The sequence below is a fragment of the Chelonoidis abingdonii genome, chromosome 2, assembly GCF_003597395.2.
Source record: "Chelonoidis abingdonii isolate Lonesome George chromosome 2, CheloAbing_2.0, whole genome shotgun sequence".
In the NCBI taxonomy this organism is placed as follows: domain Eukaryota; kingdom Metazoa; phylum Chordata; order Testudines; family Testudinidae; genus Chelonoidis; species Chelonoidis abingdonii.
Genome location: NC_133770.1, coordinates 23611337 through 23636371, shown reverse-complemented (window position 1 = coordinate 23636371; position 25035 = coordinate 23611337). Strand labels below are relative to the sequence as shown.

At 39.4% G+C, this 25035-nt stretch overlaps 1 protein-coding gene across 1 annotated transcript in view; it reads left to right on the top strand.

Moving 5' to 3' along the window:
• The window catches only part of ESYT2 (extended synaptotagmin 2), a 138968-nt gene that overhangs the window by 21118 nt on the left and 92815 nt on the right, over positions 1-25035 (top strand). The window contains 2 exon segments of the mRNA XM_032806341.2: positions 22377-22418; positions 23166-23300. Coding sequence (XP_032662232.1) covers positions 22377-22418; positions 23166-23300 — 177 coding nt within the window.

Genomic DNA, 25035 nt, shown 5'->3' with positions numbered 1-25035 from the left:
ATTCCCATCCCTGGGGCTAATGCTTTGGGAACATTCTAACCGCATGGAATTTTCTGATTAATTTCATACTATTACATGCTTTTTTTACTTGAAATGGGGATAATGTTGATTTACAGGGTATAAGAAAAGAGAATTCTAATCTAGTTCTCACCTACTTGACCAATTTAAAAAAAAAAAAGATTTAATACAACTCTCAAGATGTCCGTGACTGCTATCATGGTACTAATGTTAAATAGTTTTGAAGCTATTTTACTTTGGTAAAGAAAATGATGGCTTTCTGCTCTTGTTCATGCCTGATTTCTAGGACTGGTTGTCATTAGTTCTGACTTTCATGGCTAGCTCCTAGGAAATGCAACTACTGTGCTGACCCCTGAAGCATATCATAGAGTGCTCCTCCATGGGTTCTACCTTCAGGCAGGACTGTTTTTGCCAACCTAAGTCTCCTTATCTCCCTGTGGCCTACAACTCAGCAGAGCTCTTCTTGTTCTCTGTAGATAGGTGTGTTATCTCGAGTAAGCAGAGTATCCTTGGCGTAAGGCTAGTAATGGCTTCACTTTATGCAAAAGAGTGATTGGGTATGGCTCCACAGCCGCCGCAAACCTAAACCATTTCCTGGCCTGCCTAGCTCAGTCCTTCCTTGGCTGCAAGCCTAGGAAAAGTAGGGACTGTTAATGGCCAAACTGTTATTTCCAGTAGTTGTTGCCTTGTCTTAAGGGCACCTTGTCCCAATACTGTAACACAAATCCAAAACAAATATGTCTTCCTTTTGGCAGTGGGCAAAAAACCCTCTACCCTAATTTTATTAAAATGAGAATTTTATATTGCAAAAAATGTAGCTCTCAACAGATTGCTTGGAATTGTACCATCAGTGTGAAAAAACAGTGAATCTCTAAATTAAAAAATTAAGGTTCACTATATGATTGGTGAAAACTCTCTTGTATCTTTCTGAAAGATTTAAGACGTGACTCTTCAGTGAGAACAATGTATTCTGAAGATGCCTTTGCTATTATTAGTGAAGGTTGAGTTGCGATCTTCTTAAAGCAGGGGCTAAATATCTTAAACATAAAGAGTGTAGTGTAGCCTTCCACAGTTTTACAGTGTTTACTCTTCAAGAATGCAGAATAGATATTCAAGTAAATCTGTAAGTTTGAGTTATAAGCATTTTAAAATGACTCTTATAAACATATTTTATGATCCAGATTTCTTTGGTTTGATTACACTAGAAAACAAGTCAACCTTTTTTAAAACTGACTAATTTGGAGTTCTACAATCTGCAAGATCACTGTAAGGAATAGAGTGAAACCACAGATTTTAGGGAAGAGAATAGCAGTGAAATTGGAATTCATGTAAGTTTTGTTTGTCTTGTTCTTTTATACATATCCTTGGGCTCTCTTATTGTCCAGGGCCACCCATTAACTTATCCTTTTATGGTGTTAAAAGCATGAGGTTTTTCTCCTCACCTTAGCACAATAGACAAAAATAGGAGGTTGGATTTTCAAAAGTGCCTAAGTAATTTAGGAGTTGCATGGCTCCTAAATTACAAGGCCTTTAGACCTGCTGTCCATTTCTAATAGGGGGAGAGAGGGATAGATCTAATTTCAAAAGCTGTTGCAGCCAACTATCAAGCTTAAGAAAATGTCAAATGGAGTTGACCAATTACTGAACACATTTCAGAGCGTGGTCTTTCCCCAGTGCTTGCACTGACTCTGAAGCAAGTTGCTTATGCAGGCATGAAACAATAGCACATTTGTTTGTCTGGTTCAAAAATCTGCATTTACCTTGCATAGATCTGTGCAAGATGTTTTGTGGCTGCTCTTATGATTTGCTAGATTGACAGAGTGAAGGTAACGTAGAATAATGACTAAAATTAATGCTAGTAGAAAGTATTTGGATTTTTTGTGTGGTTTAATACTAAATATGTGTCTCCCCAAACACACATCTTGCCCTGATCTACACTACAAACTTATGTTGGTATAAGTATGTCACTCAAAATCACACCCCCAAGCTACGCAATTATATGGACCGAACTCCCAGTGTAGACATCGCCATATTGACAGGAGGGCTTCTCCCACTGATATAGCTACTGCCTCTCACAGAGGTGGAGAACTCCTGCTGACTTAGCTAAGCATTACAGTGGTGCAGCTGCACTTCTGCCACATTGTAAATGTAGACAAGTCCCTTGTCTCTTAGCACAAACCTGATTTAGAGGACAGTTTTTCAAAAAGCATTATTTTTTAAGGAAAACGTTATCCAAGCATCCATCACACTTGGGTTGTATTGCAATTTACAGGATCCTTAATTTTTAAACTTTTTGCTACTATTGCTGTTTTCTCAATTTACATTAATTCCATTAGCGTAGAAATTAAATTCATTCAGTTAAAAAATTTGTAATTCCCACATTAAAAGCTGCATTAAACTGGAATTAAGGTTGAGTACACATCTGTAATTTACAGATAAAACATTATAAGCATGTTGCAGTTATCTCAAAACCAAACATTACAAATCCAGGTAACTCAGAGTTAAGGTAAATCTCAAGGAAATCCAAAGATATTAAGATGTGGAAATGGAAGGGACCCAAACTCTGCTCTGTGCAGTAACAATATAATTGATTAATCTAGCTGTTTGTAGTTAGATTAGATTAAACTGATTTTCAAAGATACATTAGACTTTTTCATATTTTTTCCCCTAAGTGTGCCACTATAGGGTAGAGTTCGGGTACTTAAGTGTATGTCCATATATTAATACTTTTTATACTTTGAGGGTAATCAGTACTATACCAGGGAATGAACATAGGAATCTGTTTAAAGAGCTGTTAACGGAACATGAACTCAGTATATAAGGCCCAGTGGGTACCAGGTATTTGTATTATAAATCCAAGGGCCAAATAAACAATTCTGTCAAAAATAGCATTCATGTATATAGAGGTTTGCCTCTTTCCACTTGCAGTAGCAAAATACAGAGAACACTTTGGGAGGCAAGGTTGAGCTCATGCTGGTTAGCACTAAATGAATCACTTCAGATCTCAAAGAGAGAGACCACATCCTGTTTGGTAACTAACACTATTTTCATTCTCTACAAATAACATATGTTTTCTTTATATTTGTGTGTGTGTGTGTACGTACACATTTCTACAAATTTGACTCAATTTTCTTTGCCCTGAATTGGTTAGCTCTTTGCTCCAGCCCTCTTCCCCTTCCTTCTCCCTCCATCTTTTTCCCTAGGCTTCACTCCACACCTTCCCCTCTTACCTTCTTATCCCTTGCTCTGTCCCCATACCTCCCTTCCCTTCTAAGTTCCCTCTGCCATTCAAAAACAGACAAACAAACAAAACCCTAATGTGATGTTTGTTGCCATCACGTTCACTCTGCTTGTGCATTACACTCTTTCCCCACTCTGTGTCTGTCTTGTCTATTTAGACTGTAAGCTCTTTGGTGCAGGATTGGTCTGCTATTTTGTATTTGTACAGTGCCTGGCGTAATGGAGCCCTGCTCTTCGTTGGTCCTTAGCCACTACTATAATAAAATGCTTGATTAATAAGAAGTGCCTGTTGTTAAGTTTGCCTGATACTTCCCATTCTGAGACCTTGTTTTCAGTTTGCTTATATTTCACTACTTTTTTTGGAAAATTTCAGCCAAAATTGTTCAGCCATTTCTTAGAATGAATCTAGGGAAAACCACATTGTTTTGTTCATGTTTATTTGGAAAGTTTTAGGGCTTTAGAGCAGGGACTTGAGATTTGGAAGGTGGGGGGTGGCCTATGTGTCCCTGTAAAAATCTGCCCAAATTTGGCCTGTTATTAGCCTTTGAAAAAACATAATTCACACATACTCACTAGAGATGTAGATTTGAGCAGATAAATTCCCTGAAGATTCCATTTGCACTGGGCATGCTGAAGCCCAGAGTTGAGCAGGACTTCCCCTGGGCTGCTGAGATCTGTGCTGTACAGTATCTGGGCTCCTGAACCAAGAGCAAGGAGTTTCTCTCCTGTCTGTCAATATGCCCTTGCTGGGTCCCAAGTTTGAGAGAGAGGAATTTGCTTGATTCAAGTATAGAGAGGAGAAGAGCTGGACCTACAGTGGTAGAAGCAGATTGAGAGGAGGGTATCATAACTCGTTCCCCTTGTGCATATGCATTATTATAGTCTTTCATTACATGATCACATACTATCCCCAATCCACACAGGAATTGCTGGTTCATTTGGTGCACAGGATGGGCTCTGGAGTGAATAAGGGTTGTGTAGTGAAGGAGGTTGTTGCTTCACCTTCCAACTTCTGCAACAAATGTGTAGCGAATGAGTCAGGGAGTTGCAGGAACTGTCAGGAGGATCTCATGGCTAAGTCTACTGAATGATGCCTTGGATAATTGGATTCTATCTCTGCCTGTGCCACACAGTTCCTCTGTGGTGGTGGACAAGTCAGTTAAACCAAATTTTTCATAGGTGATCACTAATTGTGTGTTCCTTATTTTCTGGGTGCCTGATTTAAGACCTTGAAGTCTGATTTGTAGAAGTACTAAGCCTTCACAACTGCAGCTGAAGTCAATGGCAGCTAATGCTTTGATCTAATAAAGTGCTTAGTACTCTGAAAAATCTAGTCCTAGGAGTCTCAAACTGGGCATGTAAAATTAGTGGATACTCTTGACTTTAATCTCTCTGTGCCTCAGTTTCTCAGCCTTAAAATGGGGATACTAATAGTTCCTTATCCTACAGGCGTGTTGTGAGATAACTGTTTGTGAAGTACTCAGATGCAACAGTGATAAGCACCACAGAAAAGCCCATAAGGAAATAATAATTCCGTCTTCAGAGCAGGATTTGAATAATGTGCTGTAAATAAGGCCACACACGGAACAATGAGGAGAAAATAAAATATTGAATAGCTGATCTTGAAGTGAGCACTGTCCATATTGTGTACTGAATGAAGTATAGTGCATGATTAAAGACTATCATAATGTATATGGAAAAGGGGGCTGAATTAAGGTTGCACAGACAACCTTAATTGTGGAATTTACTAACTTTTGAGTGGTTGACTTGACAACCTTAATGTTCTTTTAACATGATGTATATGTTTATGGGAGTGTGTGCAAAGTGGTATAGTATTAAAATATTATCAAAGACTTAAGTTCTAGGCTACTCCACAGAAATGTTGGCATGCTGTGAAGTGGGGGAAGGAGGGGAAATAACTTCATCCTCTCATTTCCTCCGTATAATAGACTAAACAGGAAATTGCTGTTACTGTTTCCTGAGTTAACATTGTCTGAGTAACATCAGTCTATGGAAGGAATCTGATAAAGTTTGAAATAAGTGCTATTTCTGTTCATAAGATCTCTGGAAGCTGAGTCATATAGTCTAATCAAATTCTTCGTTAAGCAGAAAAAATTTGCTCTAGATTGTACCATTTTGCAGTGAGGAACCTTCTTGTTTGGTTTGATCTGGAAATACTATAAGTACTCTACTTTTACAAATAGACAGACTATTATTACCTTCTTGGCCAAGAATGCAATAAAATTGATAGAAATAATTCCAATCTTTCTGAGTAACTAGACTCTGTATCCGCACAAAAAAGATGAAGCGGGTTGGTGGCAGTAGTAGCGTCCTCACCTTCCCCAAGCAATGTACCTCAACCTTGCTGTTTAGTGATCTACCGCTAAATGAGAAAATTCATTCCCCATGTTCATTCAATCTTTAGCGTCTCCTGAGACTGCCAAAGCAAGCAAATTTTAGTTGACTTTTAATGATGCTGATTATAGATGCATATATTTCTGGGCTGACAAGTGAACATAGGAGAAGCAGAAACAGAATTGCACACATTACCTACTGCCTGAGTTTAACCAGTTTTTCAGATTGATTGGTAGGGAACGCAGGGTCAACCCAGGCGGCAAGGAAAGATGGGAGAGTATGCAGTCTGAGACCAGCACCTGTGTAGCTGGCAGTGTGCATGCCTCTCTCTGTTGTTTGGATTTGGCTACTAGTAACCAGTGTGTCTTTAGAATTAGTTACTCTAAACAACAAGATCTTTACTTCAAAACCTTTTTTTAAGGAGATGTCTGAATTTAATAAATGTGCAGCACTTTTTATAGATTTATGTTAGGCCTTGCATTGAGTAAGTTTGTGGGATCTGATGAAGTGACTCAGTGTCCCTGGGATGATAGTGTCATCAATAGAAGAGCTCTACGATGGACTAGAAAACTATTTGAGTTAATGATAAATACATGCCAAATTCCCATAGAAATAGGAAACCATGCCAAGAGTGCGTCCCGTCACCATTGTTGTGCAATGTTGGTATGGACTGGTGGATGGATAAGCTTGAAGAGGCAGCTGTTAGAGATTTTGCTTCAAGATCGCAAGTATAGCAAAGGTACTGTCTTGCTGGCTCAGTCTGGTGAATCACCGAAGAGATAGCTGATATAGTTGGGCAAGAAGTAGAGTGCATTAGTCAGTTTGTTAATCCAGATGAAACTAAGTCCCTGGCCCTTGCCATTAAGTAGCCTCCAACTTCACATTACAAACAGCTCAGTATGAACCTATCCAGATGCAATATAGAGCAGATGGCAGCTGTCAAATGCTTGGGAAGCTTCTTAGTGCTGGAGGATGCTTGAAAAATGTGTACATCCATATTATAGCAGCAACTGTTGCCATGTCCCAGGCCCTTCAGCGGGTGGAGACATTGTGACATCAAGCTTACCATAGAGCTGTGGGTCTATAGTACCTCAGTTATACCAACTCTGTTGTATAGTAGTGAAACATGGATGCTGAGGAAGCCTGAAAAGCAGTAGATTGACTTTTTGATTCTCATGGTTGTTGTCAGCTGCATCATAGTGAGAGGCAAGACAAGATCAGCAATGACTATATTCAAAGCTGAACCCAGCAACTGTCTGTATCAGCACTGGTATGGTTTTGTTGGCCTTCTTAGTATGGGCATGTTGTTATTAGGATGGAAGACCAATGAATTAGGAAGTTACCAAGGAATGCTGCTACACAGTCGGTGATCAGATGGCTGCCAAATTCTTTGATGGCACGATAAGATGACCAATGGAACATTCAGCCAGACTGTCTTAATGATCTACCTAGAGATTGATTACATTGGTACTTGATTTGCAAGGGGGCTTTGACCTTTTGGGTCTTGATGGTTATAAACTAGTGCAGGAGAAGAGAATGTAAGACAGCATGTGGGTGAGGTAGGACATAGGCCTTGTCTACATTACAGAGTTTTGTCAACAAAAGTTATGCTGACCTAAAGCCACCACTTTAATTAAACCGCTGTTGCGTGCACACACTGTACTCCTTTTACTGGCAGAGCGCATCCACACTAGCAGCTCTTGAATCGACACAGAGAGCAGTGCACTGTGGGTAGCAATTCCACTGTGCAACTGGCCACAGGGTGCTTTGGGAAGGGTTTGCAAAGCCTCATGGGACATCAAATCATGCAGCTTTCTCAATCCCATCATTTCATGGGCATCCTACTAGATTGCCAGCTGCTTTTCAACTGAAGTGTGGGGAGGGGGAGATAGTGTGTGATAGGGGTGAGTGTGGGGTGGGGAGAGACAGAGACAGACTGTGTTGGGGAGTGTGAGAGAGAGTATGTGGGAGGGATTGTGTATGTGAGAGAGACAGAGTGTTGTTTGGAGGAGAATGAGTGTGTTGGAATATTGTCTCTTTAAATTCAGACAGCAGCCGGAAGTAACCGGTCCTGAGGCAAGGGATACTCCCTGACATCAGCCCCGTCTTCCTCCCCAGCTCTGTACAGCTCACCAGTCTCGCACTCATGCACACATCCTAGGTGGTTTTATTTTGTTGGTAAACAGAATTTTGCTGCCAAAAGTAGCATTGTCGTGTGTACATCTCCACTGTACACTGTGTAGTGTAGACAAGGCCATAGTCTTGCAGTACTTCTTAAATGTATGCTTGTGATACACTTTAGATGTGTGTGAACATAGAATAATTTAAAATTGGACTGGACGAAGCACTGGACTAGAAGGGACACTGTTATTCACTGGTTGAACGACTTATGCTAGTTGGTCTTATCTCTAATTTTGGATTTGGGCTTGAAAAAAATAATTTGAAGCATGCTAATATTGCACTGCCTAATAAAACTAGAAGTTTATACTAATAGGGCTTATAGCTGATCAGAGAGTCACAACTATTGATCAGCTTTTCAATGCTTTCATTTGGAAGCAAGATCAGATATTGTTCTCACCTTTCAGATTTTGGGTTTTTAAGATGCCGTATCATTAGCAGCAATAACATTCTATGCAGAAGAATTGTAAATAGGCAAAATAAAACCAGCTTTAGACATATTTTAAATGGCTTAAGTTTTGAAAGTACTGCGTTTTGGATTAACATGCCAAGTGTGGTTAAACTCTCTATATTATGCTTATTGTTATGACTTACTATATGAATTCTTCTGCCAAATACTTTCTGAAATAGATAAATTCTCTTAGACTGTAGCCTCATATGAGGCTGTTTCAGATAGGAGACTACTTTTTGTGACTTGGAAAGCAGTAATCTAAATTGCTTGAATTGGATACCAGCCTTATATAGACAACCTTTAAGTCATTTTACTTTTTTTTATTTTCAATCTTAATATTTTCCAGGGCAATTCTATTTTCTTTCTTATCGGATAATGTTTTTGTGTAGACTCTTCATAAAAAGCAGAGCTGATGGAAATCTGATGGAATGTTTTTACATCAGAAAATGCTGGTTTGTTGAAAAATAAACATTTTGTGGAAATGGGTTTTTGATTAAATTTCATTTTAAAAAAGGAGTATTTCAACCTTTGCTTTTCCATTTTGAAATAACTTTTTGTTTCAATTTTATGTGATACAACATAATACAGAAAAGTGAAAATTAGGACATAACATTTTGATAATCCCCAAACTAAGTTTTTCTGGAATTCTGTTTTGCTGGAAATTTCAGTATTTTTTTGTTTTGGTTCCTTTTTTTCAAGTGGGGGTAAAAAAATTAAATTGCAGGTTCTGATTTCCACTCAGCTCTGATAAAAACCTTGTGTACAGTTTTATTTAATGTCTCTAATGCTTCATGAGAAAAATTCTATTTAGGCATGTATCTTCTGTTTCTAATTATTAAGAACGATTGGGTAACAGTCCATTGTATGCCCCTTGGGGGTTCTGTGGTGTTTCTCATTATGCTGTCCACTACCAGTAAAAAGATAATGATAGACGTAACACATCTGATCTGAGGCCAATATTAACTTGAAATGGCTTAGTCAATTCACTGTTACGGGTTCCTTAGCATTTCACATTTTTTATTGAAGCTCAGAATGATCACAAATTTCTGAGCGATTCTGTAGTGGCGTAGCAACTTCAATAAAACTGTTCTATCTGTTGTATCAAAGGCTTTCATACAAGGGTCATGCAGTGGACTTTCATGTAGAAGTTTGAAGATGGCCTCAACTTGGTATGACATACCCATAGAGACATGCAAGCCAAAACAAATGATCTCCAGGCCTGTGTGCAGTTATTAGAGTTGAAAATCAACACAAGCAAAACTAAAACTGTGATAATCAATGCAAAACAAGAAACCCCAATAACACTTTCTGGGCCTGACATACAAGAGGTTCAATAATTCACATATCTTGGCAATATTATAAGTACAACACATAGAACAGATGAAGACATTAAAGCCAAAATAATGAAAACCAGACATGCTTTCATAAGTGTGATGCCATTCTGAAGAAACAGAAATCATTCCCTCCAAACTAAACTTAAAACTTTACAATGATGTTAAATATTTGGTCTTATTACATGGTGCTGAAACTTGGAGACTTAAGACCTTACTATCTCATCTCCAAGTTTTCATAAACAGCTGCCTTAAACAAATCCTGACTATTATGAGATGGCCAGAAAAAATCACAAATGAACTTTGGAAGAGGACGAAACAGAAACTGATAGGACAGGAAAGTATTGAACGAAAATGGAGATGGCTAGGAAATACATAAGGAAAGATCTAAATAACATCATAAAACAAGTGTTGAATTGGAACCCGAAGAGCCAGAAGTGACTAGATAAACTAAGGATAGCGTGGAAATGCATAATGGAAACAGAATTGAGATCTATCAAAATAACATGGGAAGAAGCTAAGACTGCAGCAAGAGACCATCAAAGATGAAAGCTGTGTTCCACATAAAATAAAGAGGCATATGTCTAGTCATTGGATAACAATAATCTTTTTCCTTCTAAGTTCATGTTCTCTTGTTTATTTCTTATCCAAGCATTGTGACATATGCTGTCACAGTGATTTGACATCATCTAAATAGCTCGATCCTCTGTGATGTTACATAGTTGCTGTTAAGACAATTATGTCAGAGGATTCTGAACTCTTAAGGAACACACAGGAACACATCTGGTTTTTTTGGAAACAAAGGAATAGAATATAAGAACATTGTACTAAAGCACTTTCTCCTCTCTGGTAGAGTATGTTTATGAAGTGTCAGAGTCTCTTTAAATTTAATACTTATAGTAGGTGTTCTTTGAACTTTCTTGCCTGTTAGGGACTGGATTTGTTCACATGGACGATGTTGGTGTGCACACAATACACTTGATTGTTTTCAAGAGCCATATGTGACTATGTAAGCTGCTCAAAAATGTGGCCAGAAAAGTCTCTTCCCTTGCATCAAAGGTCTGTTTATGCATGGTACCAAAATTCTGAAAAGGGCTTTAGTTCTTTGGTTTCATTATGTGCTGCTACTTCAGGTTGACCCACTCTGCCCCTTTTGACAGTTATAGTTCCAAGTGTAAACCTCATCTCATTTTTAATTGGACCAAGAAATCCTGAACTGTGTTCCTGAGTTCTCACTACCTATATGTAATTGATAAGCTGGGGTAACTTATACTCAAATACTATCCCAGCATTCATTATATGCTTTAATTATGGAATATATGAAATGCTGCTTCTTGACTATTGTTCATGAAATACATCTTTTTTTCCAAATTCTTCTGATTTCCATGTATAAATCTTGCATTTCTGACTTCTTTTTTTTTTTTTTTTTTGCTGTGAACACAAAACAGGGAGCTCAGCTTATTATGGTAAATGTGTTTTTAAAAACCTTTTGTCTTCTCATCCTGAACTTCAGGCTTGTATTCAGAATGTATAGATGTTCATTCATTGTGGGAAAACCAAAAGAAGTAGTTTATGAAGTGGGGCCTGTTGTTGAGAGCCCAGTGGTTAATTCCCGGATAGTGTCTGAAAGGTGCTTTTGATGTGACTAAAGGCTGCAAACTTTTAAAAATGGGACATCATTTGTTGATACCTTGGTACTATTCCAGAGGCCACGGAAAACATGGGTTGCTTAGTAGAGTGGCTTCTATGCTGAAGGAATAACAATGGACTAGTTCCTTTTATGAGCAATTTCCATTGCTTCCTGTGAGCTAGTTTAGTATAATAGGTTGACTAGACATTTTCCAGTATCTTAACTCTATTGCTGTATTATTCTAAACCGTGTTGGACTTAAATCTGATTTTGGGGCTGTTAAAGTCAATGTAAGTGGCCGGTACTGGGTTTCTTTAATGCCTTTGATGAATGCCAGAACAAGACAATTATGGTTGCACCCAGTAAAGCTATCTCAAGGGTTCTTAGCTAGTCTACTTCCCTTTCTGACAACACACGCAGGGTTTTATACCCAGTATGGATATGACTGTGCAGAGGCTAATAACATGACATGTTTAAGACTACTGTACAGACAATTCCATGCAGAAGAAAAGAGGCTAGACAGAAGCAGAGTGAGATTAACCAAGTGGTAATGGAAAAATTAGTTGATGGTTAACTTTACCAGCAGGTGCCAGTATGGATAATTTTCCTTGTAGTATTTTTTTGAGCCCTAATTATTATGTAAAAGTATTTCACCCTGTCACTCTAGTATACTGTTTTAGTATTGGCAACAGGCAGGGGTGAAAGTGAAATTGAACTCTTACTGGTACAGGTGCCGGCTCTGACCCCCTGATCCCCCCCAGAAGGGCGGAGCCTCAGGAAGAAGGGGTGGTGCTGGGGGGGTCAGCATCCCTCAGCTAGCCAATCCGCACTGCCTGGCCCACACTGCCTGGGGCTCCAGCTGCTGCTGCAGTAGGGGCAGCCGGAGCCCCAGGCCCTTTTAAATTGCTGGTCCTGTGGCATCTGCTCCTTTTGTCGCCTCCTGGGGGCAGAGGGACAATGACATTAAAGTGCTGCCACGGCAGCACTTTATAGTCAGCTGGGTATCGGTGGCCACTTTTTACCGGTATGCCATGCTGGCCCATACCGCCTTACTTTCACCTCTGGCAACAATAAATCTTTTGTGAATTTTTGCTTGTAATCCAAAGCGTTCCTTCTCACTTTGGCTAGCTCTACAGTAACCAGTTGGTCCGTTAGTATTTAAACTCCACTTACTGTGCTTCCAGCTCTGTATTCATACTAGGATTATTTTCCTTTCAATTTCCCCTAATTAGTTTACAATGAAAGCTGCCTGGGCTAAAGCAAACTGTAACAAATTAGCCTGGCAGTTATAGTTTAAAGGAACACTTAGTTTCATTTCAAAATGTAGGTTTTTCAGACAAAGCAGGATGGGTTAGGATGGAAGATATGCAAAATCTAATATGAAGGGAATGACTTCTGTGAACTGAACTGAAAATTTGTTTAAGAACGGTTCCTTGCAGTGTTGTGATTCTAAATTCAATTGTATTGTGTTGGTGGATGAGAACCAAAAGATGAAATGTATCCATCTAGTTTCATTTCTTTTCTTTCATTTTGAGCATAAAGTAAATGAACAGCATAAATGGAAGAAACTAACTTCAATTTTTGCATTTTCGCAATAGGGGTTTTAACACAATTCAGCATCAGTGCATATTGATTCTGTTCATTAATTCCTGAAGAAATCTATACTAACCTTTCAAGTTTTGGTCCACTTAGAAAATATTTATCGTCATTAGTAGGCAGATCTCATCATCACATGAGATCAGCTAACAACTAGTTTTACTTAACTGTGAAGTACCCTGTGTAGAAAACGCTTTCTTGCTTTTCTAGAGACAAAAGTGTTTTCAGATTCTGCTGGTGTACCAGTCCAGCCTTTAACGACATTAATTTATAGACTAGTTTCTCAAATCTTTCAAGTTCTAGAAGAGAATATGCTTCATAATTGTAACCTTTTATTATCCTGACTTTAAAGAAGTCCTTCGTTTAACTGTAGTAATATTGTTAAATGGTACCATGATGTTAGTAGCCTTTTTGTAATGTGTTCATTACTCTGATGTGATAAGCAACAATGTTATGTAGATCACTGAAAAATAATTGGCTTACAGTAGTTTTGATTTTACGGAATAGACGTGGTAGCTGAGAACCATACTTGCGTCTGCACTACTTGGAAAATATAATTGGGTTTTCCAAAGTAGGAGAATTATGTAAAGTTACATGTTTTGGTTAATACACAGTTTTAAATAAGGCTGATGACAAAGGTAGAAAGATAAGGCGCCAGGTGTTTTTTATGACATAGAGCATCAGCAGGCAACCAGTCACCGCATTGCAGCTCATGTTTTAAATCAAGCAATTTATCTGAGATGTCTCCCTTGCTCCGAGTTACGCAAAACTGTTTCCAGGGGAATGCTACACCTCACTGCTTGCAAAGCTTCTTTGTCTTGTGCTTTCTTTTAGTGACACATGTACAGATTTGTGAAACCTCCATTGTTAAAGGAGAGGAGATATGACATACCATTATTCTTAGTTGTTTGCCACCCCCAGTAGCCACATGCTGGTGGTTACTGATTGTGGGTGATAGTGAAGTGAGCTTTGATATGCTAACAGTGAATATGCAGCAGGGAGTTGCATTCCTTTTTCTGGGGCTTTAAGTTTTTAATTGGTCATGGCAGAAAAAATAGTTCATCCTAAATTCAGGACTTTGCAGGAACTGGCAGCTTAGGGTGCAGAGCACATTGAAAATGAAAAATACAGTCAACAGTTATTCAGGGCTAAGCACAAGTATCTGTATGATAATGTGGCCTTGTGTATATTTTAAAAAGTGCAGAACTGTGTAACTCCAAGCATTTTGAAAAGAAACATCTTAACATGAATAAAACATTCTTGAAACTATTAACATTGAATTTGATTTAGTGTTCAACACTGTCTTTAGGGTGCTGGTAATATTTACCACAGTATTTCTACATGGATTATTCTTTGTTATCTTTTTAATAATTAAAAACATCTCCAAGTGGCAAATGTGACTGTACTTATCAAACTTGCATGAAAAGTTCAATTAAAAAAATGGTTATTGTGAAAAACATTTCCTGTTTCTGTATTTAAAAGTCCCTAATATCCCCTTTCTCCATCCACAAAGCCTGACTAGGCAGGCTTTGAATAGGAGTTAACTGCAGGCCTCCAATACTGGCTGCCCTCTCTCTTAGCACAGAACATCAGTGGAATTGCTTTGTGGATGCTGTGTTGTCAAAGCTGCCAGACCCAGAGTCTAGGTCCAAGAAGCTGGTGTCAGTGCCTCTTCTGTTGCAGAAAGGAAGTCTTAGTCTTAAGTTGAGCTAGTGTGTATTGTAAAGATGCAGGCTGTGGAATGGAACAGGGAATTCAGTATAGCCAGTGTAAGGGTCAATGTGTGAAAATAATCACTGAAAATGGGTAAGCCTTCTTACTGGTCACAGCACTGCTTTATCAAGTTAAAATTACCTCTGCCCACCTGATTCATGTTTAAAGGGCCTCAAGCAAAAAAAGGCTTTATTTACCAATTTATGAACAATGGTGCTTCAGGGCCATTTAGCCCCAAAGTAACTAAAAATAAAAGCCAGGGCTATACTACAAAGTTCGGTCAAAGTAAGTTGCCTTGAGTTGGCCTAGCTGTGCATGTATCTACACTCTTTTTCAAGGCCTCCCTCGGCTGCATAGCTCCACATGGAGCTCTTCTAATAGCCTTTGTGTCTCGTTATTGGAAATTAGCCAATGGCCACTCCGCATTGACACTTGAGGCAACTTTTCCTCACAAGTATAATGCAAGACTAAACAGGCAGCTGTAACTATTGAGATATTTTTCTCACTGAGATCCAATCTTGTGAGTAAACCACACCAGCAGTGCTTCAGTCTACCAAAAGCGTATTCAACTGTCTTTCCGCAGCTGCTGACTCAGGGCTTGGCTACACTTGAAACTTCAAAGCGCTGCCGCGGTAGCGCTTTGAAGTGTGAGTGTGGTCGTAGCGCCAGCGCTGGGGGAGAGCTCTCCCAGCACTGCACGTACTCTACCTCCTCATGAGGATTAGCTTGCAGCGCTGGGAGCCACGCTCCCAGTGCTGCGGCACTGTTTACACTGGTGCTTTACAGCGCTGTGTATCTTGCAGCGCTCAGGGGGATGTTTTTTCACACCCCTGAGTGAGAAAGTTGCAGCACTGTAAAGTGCCAGTGTAGCCAAGGCCTCAGTAGTTGAATCTTTCCTTGGTGCTGTTGAGGTGCCTTGTGTATGGCTTCAGGAGCAAGGGATAGGCGTGGCTCCCCAGGATTACTATTGGCATTTCAGTATCACCATTGGTAATCCACTGGTTGGGAAAGAATGTCTCTGCTTGCAGCTTTCTGAACAGTCCCGTATTCTTAGATGTGAGCGTCATGCACCTTCCCTGACCAGCTGTCATTGATCCACCAAAGCTTGCATAACTGTAAAAAAAAAAAAAAAAAAAAAAAAAAAGTAGTTTTTCTGTTGATGTACTCTGACAGGCTGGGCTGCTGTCAAACCAGGAACATGTGTGCCATCTGTCACTCCACTGCTTTTTGGAAACCCCATAGCTGCAAATCCATCCATTGTGTCCTGCACATTACCAATGGTCACAGTCCTGTGTAGCAGAAGACAATTAATGGCCCTGCACAGTTGCAAACCAACAGCCTGCACTGTGGAGTTTCCAGTTCCAGAATGATTTCCCATTGACAGTAGTAATCCAGCGCTACAAGCTCCCACTGTGCAATCGTCAGTCATTTCTCAGCAGTTAGTGCAGATCTCATTCTGGAGTCTCTGTGCTGGAGGGTTGCGGTGAGCTTAGCACACAGATCCAGGAATGTGGGCTTTTGCATCTGAAGGTTCTGCAGCCACTGCTTGTCATCCCAAACTTGCAATTTACAATGCAATCCTAATCAGTCAGTTAGTGCAGGGGTGGGCAAACTTTTTGGCCCGAGGGCAACTGCATGGAGGACTGGGTAGGGAAGGCTGTGCCTCCCCAAAGAAGCCTGGCCCTGCCCCCTCCCACTTCCCGCCCCCCTCAGAACTCCCAACCCATCCAACCCCCCTGCTCTTGTCCCCTGACCGTCCTCTCCTGGGACTCCCACTTCCTATCCAACCCCCTTGCTCCCTGTCCCCTGACTGCTCTCCAGATCCCTATCCACATCCCCGCCCCCTGACAGGCCCTCGGGATTCTCACTCCCAACCATCCCTGTTCCCCATGCCCTGACCGCTCTCCCCAGAACCTCCGCCCCATCCAACTGCCCTCTCCTCCCTGTCCCCCAGAGCCCCCTGCCCTCTTACCAGCAATAGCGCTTGCAGCCACGACATGCAGCCAGAGTCAGCTGCGCTTTCAACACTGCCCAGTGGGAGTGGCAGGCCAGAGCGTGGCCCAAGCGGCAGCGTGGCTGCGGGGGAGGGGAGATAGCAGAGGAGGGGCTGGGGACTAGGCTCCCCAGCTGGGAGCTCAGGGGCCGGGCAGGACAGTCCTGCAGGCCAGATGTGGCCCGCAGGCCGTAGTTTGTCCATGTCTTAATTATTGTTTGTTTTTCAGGCCCATAAATGGCACTGGGCCATCTGCAGATGCTCCATAAGTGCCATCAATAACCTTTAACTGGTTTTTGCTGTGTCCCACAGCAGTCTGTCCTCCATGAAATTGTCATGTACCTTGCTGCTGTGGTTCTTCCTACGGCTCTGCAAATAATGCTGTGTTTGCAATGCTCATGAAAATAGTGCAGAGCAATGCAGGCTCCATGCTTCTGTCAGAGATGGCAGACAGCAAGAAGTGCTGTGTGGTTTTGTGGGGTTTTTTCAAATGGTGCAAAAATTATGAGACGTTGTATTATGGGATGGGGAAAGTTGCTTGGTGCTCCAAGTCTCCCAGGTCTCCAAGTCTCCCTTGCATATTCATTTTGCCCCACCATGCTTTGCTAAATTTCCCCAAATACAGTGTTCCAGATGATGGCGAGTTGCACACTGGATTATGTATTCATGGTGCATTGCACTGCGCATCAGCATAAGCACTCCTGATGAGTACTTACAATGCTAATGCAAGGAGCCAAGTATGCACCTGCACAAGTGATATAGGCACTGTGTTTGCTTTATGCCAATATAATGTGCATTGACCAAAGTTTGCAATGTAAACATGGTCAAACTGTGATGTAGAAGTGTAGACCTTCCAAAACAGAGTTGTAGAGCATCTAAAATGCAACTATAGCTTCAACTCTTGCCCAGCTTGGGCTGGGACCCCTCCAGAGTTAATAGCCTTCATGCTCTGGGGATAGGGGAAAATGCAAAAAATGTTGATTCAGAAGAGGTGCCATGTGTATGCCATATGTTGCTCTGCTTGACCAAAAGTGTATTCTTTATGTTTTGAGGACTTAAGGGTAGAATAATAAAGATAGATCAGGATCTTGAAGGGTGCAGGTATGGAATTAAATTACATACTTTTTTATGCTTAACTTTTAGTTCTTGTTATGATTCGTAAAGAGACATCTAAAGGATTATATAGTTCCATACATTATATACATATATAAACGAGACCCTTTTTTGTAAGGCATATACAAAGGTGTATGTCATGTGAATATAAGGCAAGTAAGTATTAACCTGAGCCAGAACACACAACTGTACCCTGTTAAGCAAGGCTTAATAGACACATTTTAGTTTAATTTGAGAGAACTTATAAACTACTTTAATCTTGTGCATTTGGCTTTTTCTCCCTCCTATTTATCTGTCCCACCTATCTAAAGCTATCCAGAAGAAATGTGCGCAGGAGGAAAGTGGGTGTGGGAGAGGCATGCAAAGAGAGACTGGAAAGAATAGGAGATGGAAATGCTACATGCAGTATCAAGTTCAAATTTAATTGAATGTCAGCTCTGTGCTTAGCATTGTTCAAAACACAGAGGTGGCATGGTCCATGCATTAAGGAGCTTATGCTCCAAATTCTGGATGTCAAACATATATGTGGAGCAGGTCAAAATCAATTTTGGATTATGGTTTGTGGACAAGATATATATTTAGGATTACATACACCTTTCAATCCATAATGGATGTCAATTGGATGCTTCCACAAAGATCAAGGGTGGAATATGAAATGTATGTAATATCAAGACTAGCCTATTTATTTGGTTAGTGCCTTACCATTATATCAAGCATTACTCACTGGGAAAATTAGGTTCACCTTTAGGAATACTTTTGTTTGCCAATTGTTCCTCTTCCTTCCCTATCTTTCTTCTTTCTACTTTTAGTTTTCTACCTTCCACTCCCCATTGACTTTGTTCTCCCTTACTTGGAGAAGACCCAAATCACCGTTCTATGAAAACCTTCATCCTTATTCCATCTGCTGAACTGACCAGCACTTAAGTAGCTAATTCTTCCATTTAAAATGTCAACATCCGATTTTAGAGGTAACATATCAGTGAAAATAATAGGGAGTGGGAGAATTCTTGGAAGCATTGTGTCAGTGGGTCTGCAGACTTGGTAAGATAGCATTGTATCAATTTGAAAGGTGAGGGCTGCAACCTTGAGATCTAGAAACTTTTTAAATTTTATATATAGCTTACATGCTACAGAATCTGAATAGGCAATGTGTGAGCCAACGAAATACAGAATTTTATCCAGGATATATTACACATCTTGTCTAAATGGACAAATTGTACGATTAACACAAAACACAGATAACTGATTTGCCACATACTAGTGTGGTTATTCACGCACACCCTGCCCCAATCCTAGATATTAAATAAAATAGTTGGTGTAGTGGTTTATTACTGATAGACATCAGAATAACTGTGTTTTGAGGAAGCTTTTGTAAAAGTAGATTACATCAGCAGTACATAGTATCTCAGGCAAATAGAAGCATGAAGGAAGGAATCTGGGGTGCTGGAACAATTTTTATAGTAAGAATGCTGCGAGCAATTGAACCAAACTGTAAACCTTGTATATGATTGAAACCGCTTCAAGCCAGAGGGTGCAGCAGCACCCACTGCACCCCTAGTTCCAGGTTCCAGCACTTATGGAAGGAATATAAGAGCAGATATGTAGAAAGGAGAATTGTTCAGCATTTTACAAACTTTAAAGTGGAATGGAATTTAGGATAAACAATAGCATTATCTTACCCATCTACAGTAATCTGATATTTTTCATCAGCAGTGATCAGTAGCAGATGCCTTGAAGGAAGGCAAAAATCAGTTACTTAACCCCCGCTTCCTAAATCTTCCTCGCCCTTTTTTTTTCTTTTCCTTATACCTTTCAACCCTTCTGAAGGAGCATAGGTTTTGAGACAAATATTGAATGAAAGTTTTATGTTTAATTATAGGTTCTGATTCAATGTAAACATGAAACATACACATATGTACTATTTTGTTTTGTTGGAATATTCATTTTTGAATTTGCTACTAAATACTTTGTAGAGACAGTTAAGTTTTGATTTCCCAGCTGTCTGCTTCTAAGTTAGCCTGGATTGCCCATCTATTGAATTCTACATTAATAAATATTATAGTCTAGTACAGAGGACACAAATATTCATTATTAATAATTTCCATGCACTTAAACTCTTTAAGTAGGAAATCTATATTGAACACATAGCCTTTTACTGAAAGTAAGTCAGAGATTTACTTAAAGAACAAACATCTTTATACAAAAAGGCAGAAAAATCTACCTATGTTTGTAATTCCAGAGTACGTATCTGCTAACTGTAATGATTATACTGGACAAATTTCAGTGATGCATTAAAAAAAAGAATTTTTTTTTCTGGAGAAAAGGGATTCCCAAACTTTTGATGTCGGGGTCAATATTTATAACTTTAAAAATGTCAGAGCTACATAATTTTTTGTATCAAAACCACACATGTACATTCACATAACAATAGTTAAAAGAGAGGGAATCAGAGCAATCTCTTCTGCCACCACTTAATTGCAGCATGTGTGGTATGTTTGGCATCCCCACTCACCATCATTTTGTTTCCTCATTCTTCTGGCTCCCAGTAGCTTCTTGCAAACTTTTTAAAAACTCAGGACATGCTTTGAAAAACTTCCTAGTGGAATTTGAACCCACAGTGCTGAACTTCACTTTATAGCAGAATAAATAGTACCTAATCCTATATTGCTACTGTCAAGGTATTATTTCCACTTTGAACTTTAGGGTCCAGAAAGTGGGGACCTGCATGTACCCTTCTAAGCTTAATTCCTAGCTTAGGTCTAATAACGCTGCCACCAACCAAAAATATAGTGTTTTGGTACACTTTCTGTCCCCCAAAAACCTTGCCTGGGGAACCCAAGACTCAAATCCCTTGGGTCTTAAAACAGAGAGAAATAAACCATTCCCCCTCTTTTCCCCCTCTCACACTTTCCCTGAGAGATACACTGATCCAAACTCCTTGGATCCTAAAACAGAGAGGAATTAACCTTTCCCTCCCTCTTTTCTCCCCCCACTACTCCCTGGTGAGTTCAGACCCAATCCCCTTGAGTTTTACACAAGGAAAAAATCAATCAGGTTCTTAAAAAGAAAGTTTTTAACTTTTTCTTCCTTTAATTAAAAGCTTTCTCTGTAAAACCAAGATGGAAAACGTTTACAGGGTCTTCAGCTTATATAGACTAGAGGGAATCTCTCCCCCCTAGCCTAAGATACAAGTACAGCAAACAGAGGAAAAAATATCCTTCCAGCAAAATACACATTTGCAAATAAAGAAAATAAACATAAAGACTAATCCGCATTCTATCTAGTACTACTATTTGGAACATGATAGACTGTTTCAGAAAGACTGAAGAAACCTGGTTGCATGTCTGGCCCCTCTTAACTCCAAGAGAGAACAAAGAATAACCCCAAAAGCACAAACAAAGACTTCCCTCCACCAAGATTTGAAAGTATCTTGTCTCCCGATTGGTCCTTTGGTCAGGTGTCAGCCAGGTTCACTGAGCTTGTTAACCCTTTACAGGTAAAAGAGACATTAACCCTTAACTATCTGTTTATGACAGCTACCTACCAAGATACCCTTCCATAGGACCTCATAAGGAGGGAGAACCAGTCAGAGTTCATGTCATTGCCACAAAGAGGGGAAAGCTTCGGGCCTGACTGTGCATAAGTGTCCCAACCTCTGGGCCACTGCTTCCCCATTTGCTCTGCTACACTTGCTGCCTCTGCTACCCTTGTTGGGTGACTTCCAGTCAGTTCCCACTGGGGATTCTTACTGGTCACCCTAATGTTCCTGGGAATCTGGAAGTGGGGGAAGGGGAAAGGGTTTATAAATCCTCCCCTTTGGTGCTTGACAGCTTCACCCTTCAAGCCAAACAATCAGTCATAGAACTCCTCCAGGTTACAAGTAGGCAGAGTGCCCATGAGGAGGGTGGTGGTGGAGTATGTGTGTCAATCCTTAGAGGCTTTGCTTTCCCCTACTGGCTCAGACAAAGTCTCCCTACCTCTGAGGCTTTGGGGGGGTAGGAACAGGGAGTGGAGGGAATTTTAGACTGTAAAGTGAGAATAAGGTAAAGAACTAGCAACATATAAATAAAAATCTTATTTAAATGTCTTGAAATATCTGCAAAATCACTTAAATTAAAAAAAATCAGTCCATCTTTGTTTCATGGAAGCAGTGCAGAGCATGATTGGCATGTATTTAATATCCATAGTAGCTTAATTCTTTTTCAGAAGTAGAAATTGAGATTTGTGTATGATTGTTCTTGCTCCCTGTGACATACCTCATTCTTTCTCACTTCAGTTTTTGAGGTCTTAATAACCACCAGACAAGTCATTTTTCAGAATCATCAGAGAGTATTCTGATGTTTCTTACAAAATACCCAAAAGAGAAGTTACCCTTGTACACTGTCCTTAAAACTGAGAGGTATGTTGTATTGACTAATCTCGCTGTGGACTTGACTGTTGTATTTATTGGTCTCTCACTATCATTTACACTGTGCTAAAACAATACCTCCTACGCACCTGTACTATGGAGTATACATAAATGTGTATTTACCTCGTTTACAATTTTTAAATTGACATTTCCTTCAACTATTTAACCACATTTATACATTCTTATTATGAATCTTGGATCCTGGATAATTATTGGTTCTTTGTACCAATTCCAGATATTAAATTTATTGATCCTTACAGTACCATATCAACTTGTCATTTTTACATTGTATTTTCATTAATTAAGTGTGATTGTAGTAATGCTTTTTTTTTTCTTTTCCTTTCTCCTTAGGTTCATTTTCCAGATACAGAAAGGGCAGAATGGCTAAATAAGGTAAGATGTTTTTCCAGATAGCTGATGGACTTGAAAATAAAATATTTATTGTTCTTTTACATTTGATATTTTGGCAGTTGATCAGTGTACAGATCTGTACCCCTCACACTAAATACAGTTTGTGTAAACCAAGGCCAGTCTTTCTTTAGTTGATAATTGTGATGCCATTGTAATAGTACTAAATCACGATCTGCCATTCTTGAACAGAGTGATCCGTTTCAATCTGCATTAAAATAATTTAAATCAGGCTTATGGACAGTCAACTGCAGATTCTAAGCATAAATTTACCTTTTGGCTTGGCTCCTGTCCTAATGTACCATATACAGATTAACCAATTTTGTATTTGTTTTAAAAGTGAACAGAACTTTGAAGTTCCATGTGCATAAAATAAAACACAGAACAATGCACTTTCAGTTGGTGTAGGGTCTTTCATTCAAAGTGTATCCCAGAACAAAATTTTAGTAATAGTAAATATTAGAATAGAGAAATTAATATGTATAGTAGTGGGCAAAAAAATTCTTAAACAAGATATGAAAATGGAGAATTAAGATGCTGGTCCAAGAAGGCTTTTCCATGTGGTAGGAAATGCAGAAGTGAGGGCTCTCTTGGCAGATGGCAGAGAGAAGAGTTGTATTATATTTTTAAAAATGTTTTGCTTTGAAGACTTTCTCCGTTGTCATGTGTTGAAACAATACAAATATGTATGTTTTTAACTGTTCAATACAATCTTTATTTATTTCTCCTCAGACTGTAAAACACTTGTGGCCTTTTATTTGCCAGTTTATTGAGAAACTTTTCAGAGAAACGGTAGAACCAGCTGTGAGAGGAGCAAACAACCACCTTAGTACCTTCAGTTTCACAAAGATTGATATAGGTCACCAGGTCAGTTTCTTCTAACACATGAGTTTTTAAATGTGTCTCTTTCTTGCTTGCTTTTTAACATGATACATTAATTTACACTAATAAGGTCTTCTGGTGACATTTGATTGTAAATTCTCAGGGGCAGAGAATGTCTTTGAATGTGTTTGTGCAATACCCAGCACAATGAGGTCCTGTTATAATAGCACCTAGGCCTCTGGGTGCTATTATAATATAAATATTAAATAATAAAATAAAAATGTGTGTGATTTGGGAGACAAATTTAATGCTGCCTTTTAATTTAGTGCAGGGGTAGGCAACCTATGGGAAAGGCGGTATGCGAGCTGATTTTCAGTGGCACTCACACTGCCCGGGTCCTGGCCACTGGTCCGGGGGGCTCTGCATTTTAATTTAATTTTAAATGAACTTCTTAAACATTTTAAAAACCTTATTTACTTTATATACAACAATAGTTTAGTTATATAATAGATTTATAGAGAGAGAGCTTCTAAAAATGTTAAAATGTATGACTGGCACGCAAAACCTTTAATTAGAGTGAATAAATGAAGACTCGGCACACTACTTCTGAAAGGTTGCCGACCCCTGATCTAGGGTCACTGTTGTGGAAAGATTATCCCACCTGGGGGAGAATGGCAAAGAGTAATCCTTAATCTTAAAGGATTCTGATATTAACATAATTAAATGTAAGCCTCTCAATAATACCTTTTAAAATTAACTCAGTAGGCTTAAATGATACTTTAGGTGGAGGAATCTTACTTGCTTTGTTAATTTTTTTAAAATTATCACTGCTGATCCCACTGGTAACAAATTTTGGGCAAAAAAGACTAGTGTAAGGCCTATGATTTCAGTTGGGAGCACTCGTACGTTGGTTGAGTATGTATAATGCTACTGATGTGCTAGAGTACTACATTACTGTGAGTTATGTTCTTGAAGAAGGAATTACCCTCACCTTTGTTTCCTTACATGGCAGAATCTTTATTCCAGCTTTGTGTGGTGTGGCTATTAATGTCTCTTTGTGGTTGGTTAGGTGGCTGATTGCTAGTATAATGTAGCTATAGTAAAGCAAAAACAACAAATAAAAAGATTGTAAAGCATATATAAGAACTTGTGTAATAAGGTTTTTGAGCGTTCAATAATTGATGCTTACAATTTTCTTCCCCCTTGTCTTGAACAAATATTACCCTTCCTCTTTTCATGAGTCTGACAGTGTTTGAAAGTCAAATTCATGCTTCGTGTTTCTCTATTGACTTCAATGAGTTTAAATGAGTGAATGAATTTGGTCTCAGCCTCCAGTGTAAAGTCATAAGAAAAGCTCAGATATAGAGGTAACAATGTAGAGAAAACATTTAACAGCATACTTTCAGTCTAATTTAGAGAGAATGAAGTCTTGCTTATATATTCATTGAACTTTAAGGATAGGATCCTGATTCATATTGCCACTTTAACTCATAAAGTTGCGGAACACATCAAAATTCCTCTGTCTGCTGGTCTGTCAGGAGCTTTTTGGAAGACTTCTGTTGCTTCTTTGATAGTTCTGGTTTGTTTGTATTTCCATTTCTTAGAACTTCAATGCTGTGTGACAGACCCAAACCAGTGAGGTACAGGAGTCTGGTAGAGGGCAAATATACTGGTCACTGGATGAGTAGTTTTCTGTTCCCTGAGTGACCAGAGCAGGGGCTGCACTAGAGTAATCAGGAACCTGCTAGAACCAGTTACGGCAGACAGGCTGATTAGATCA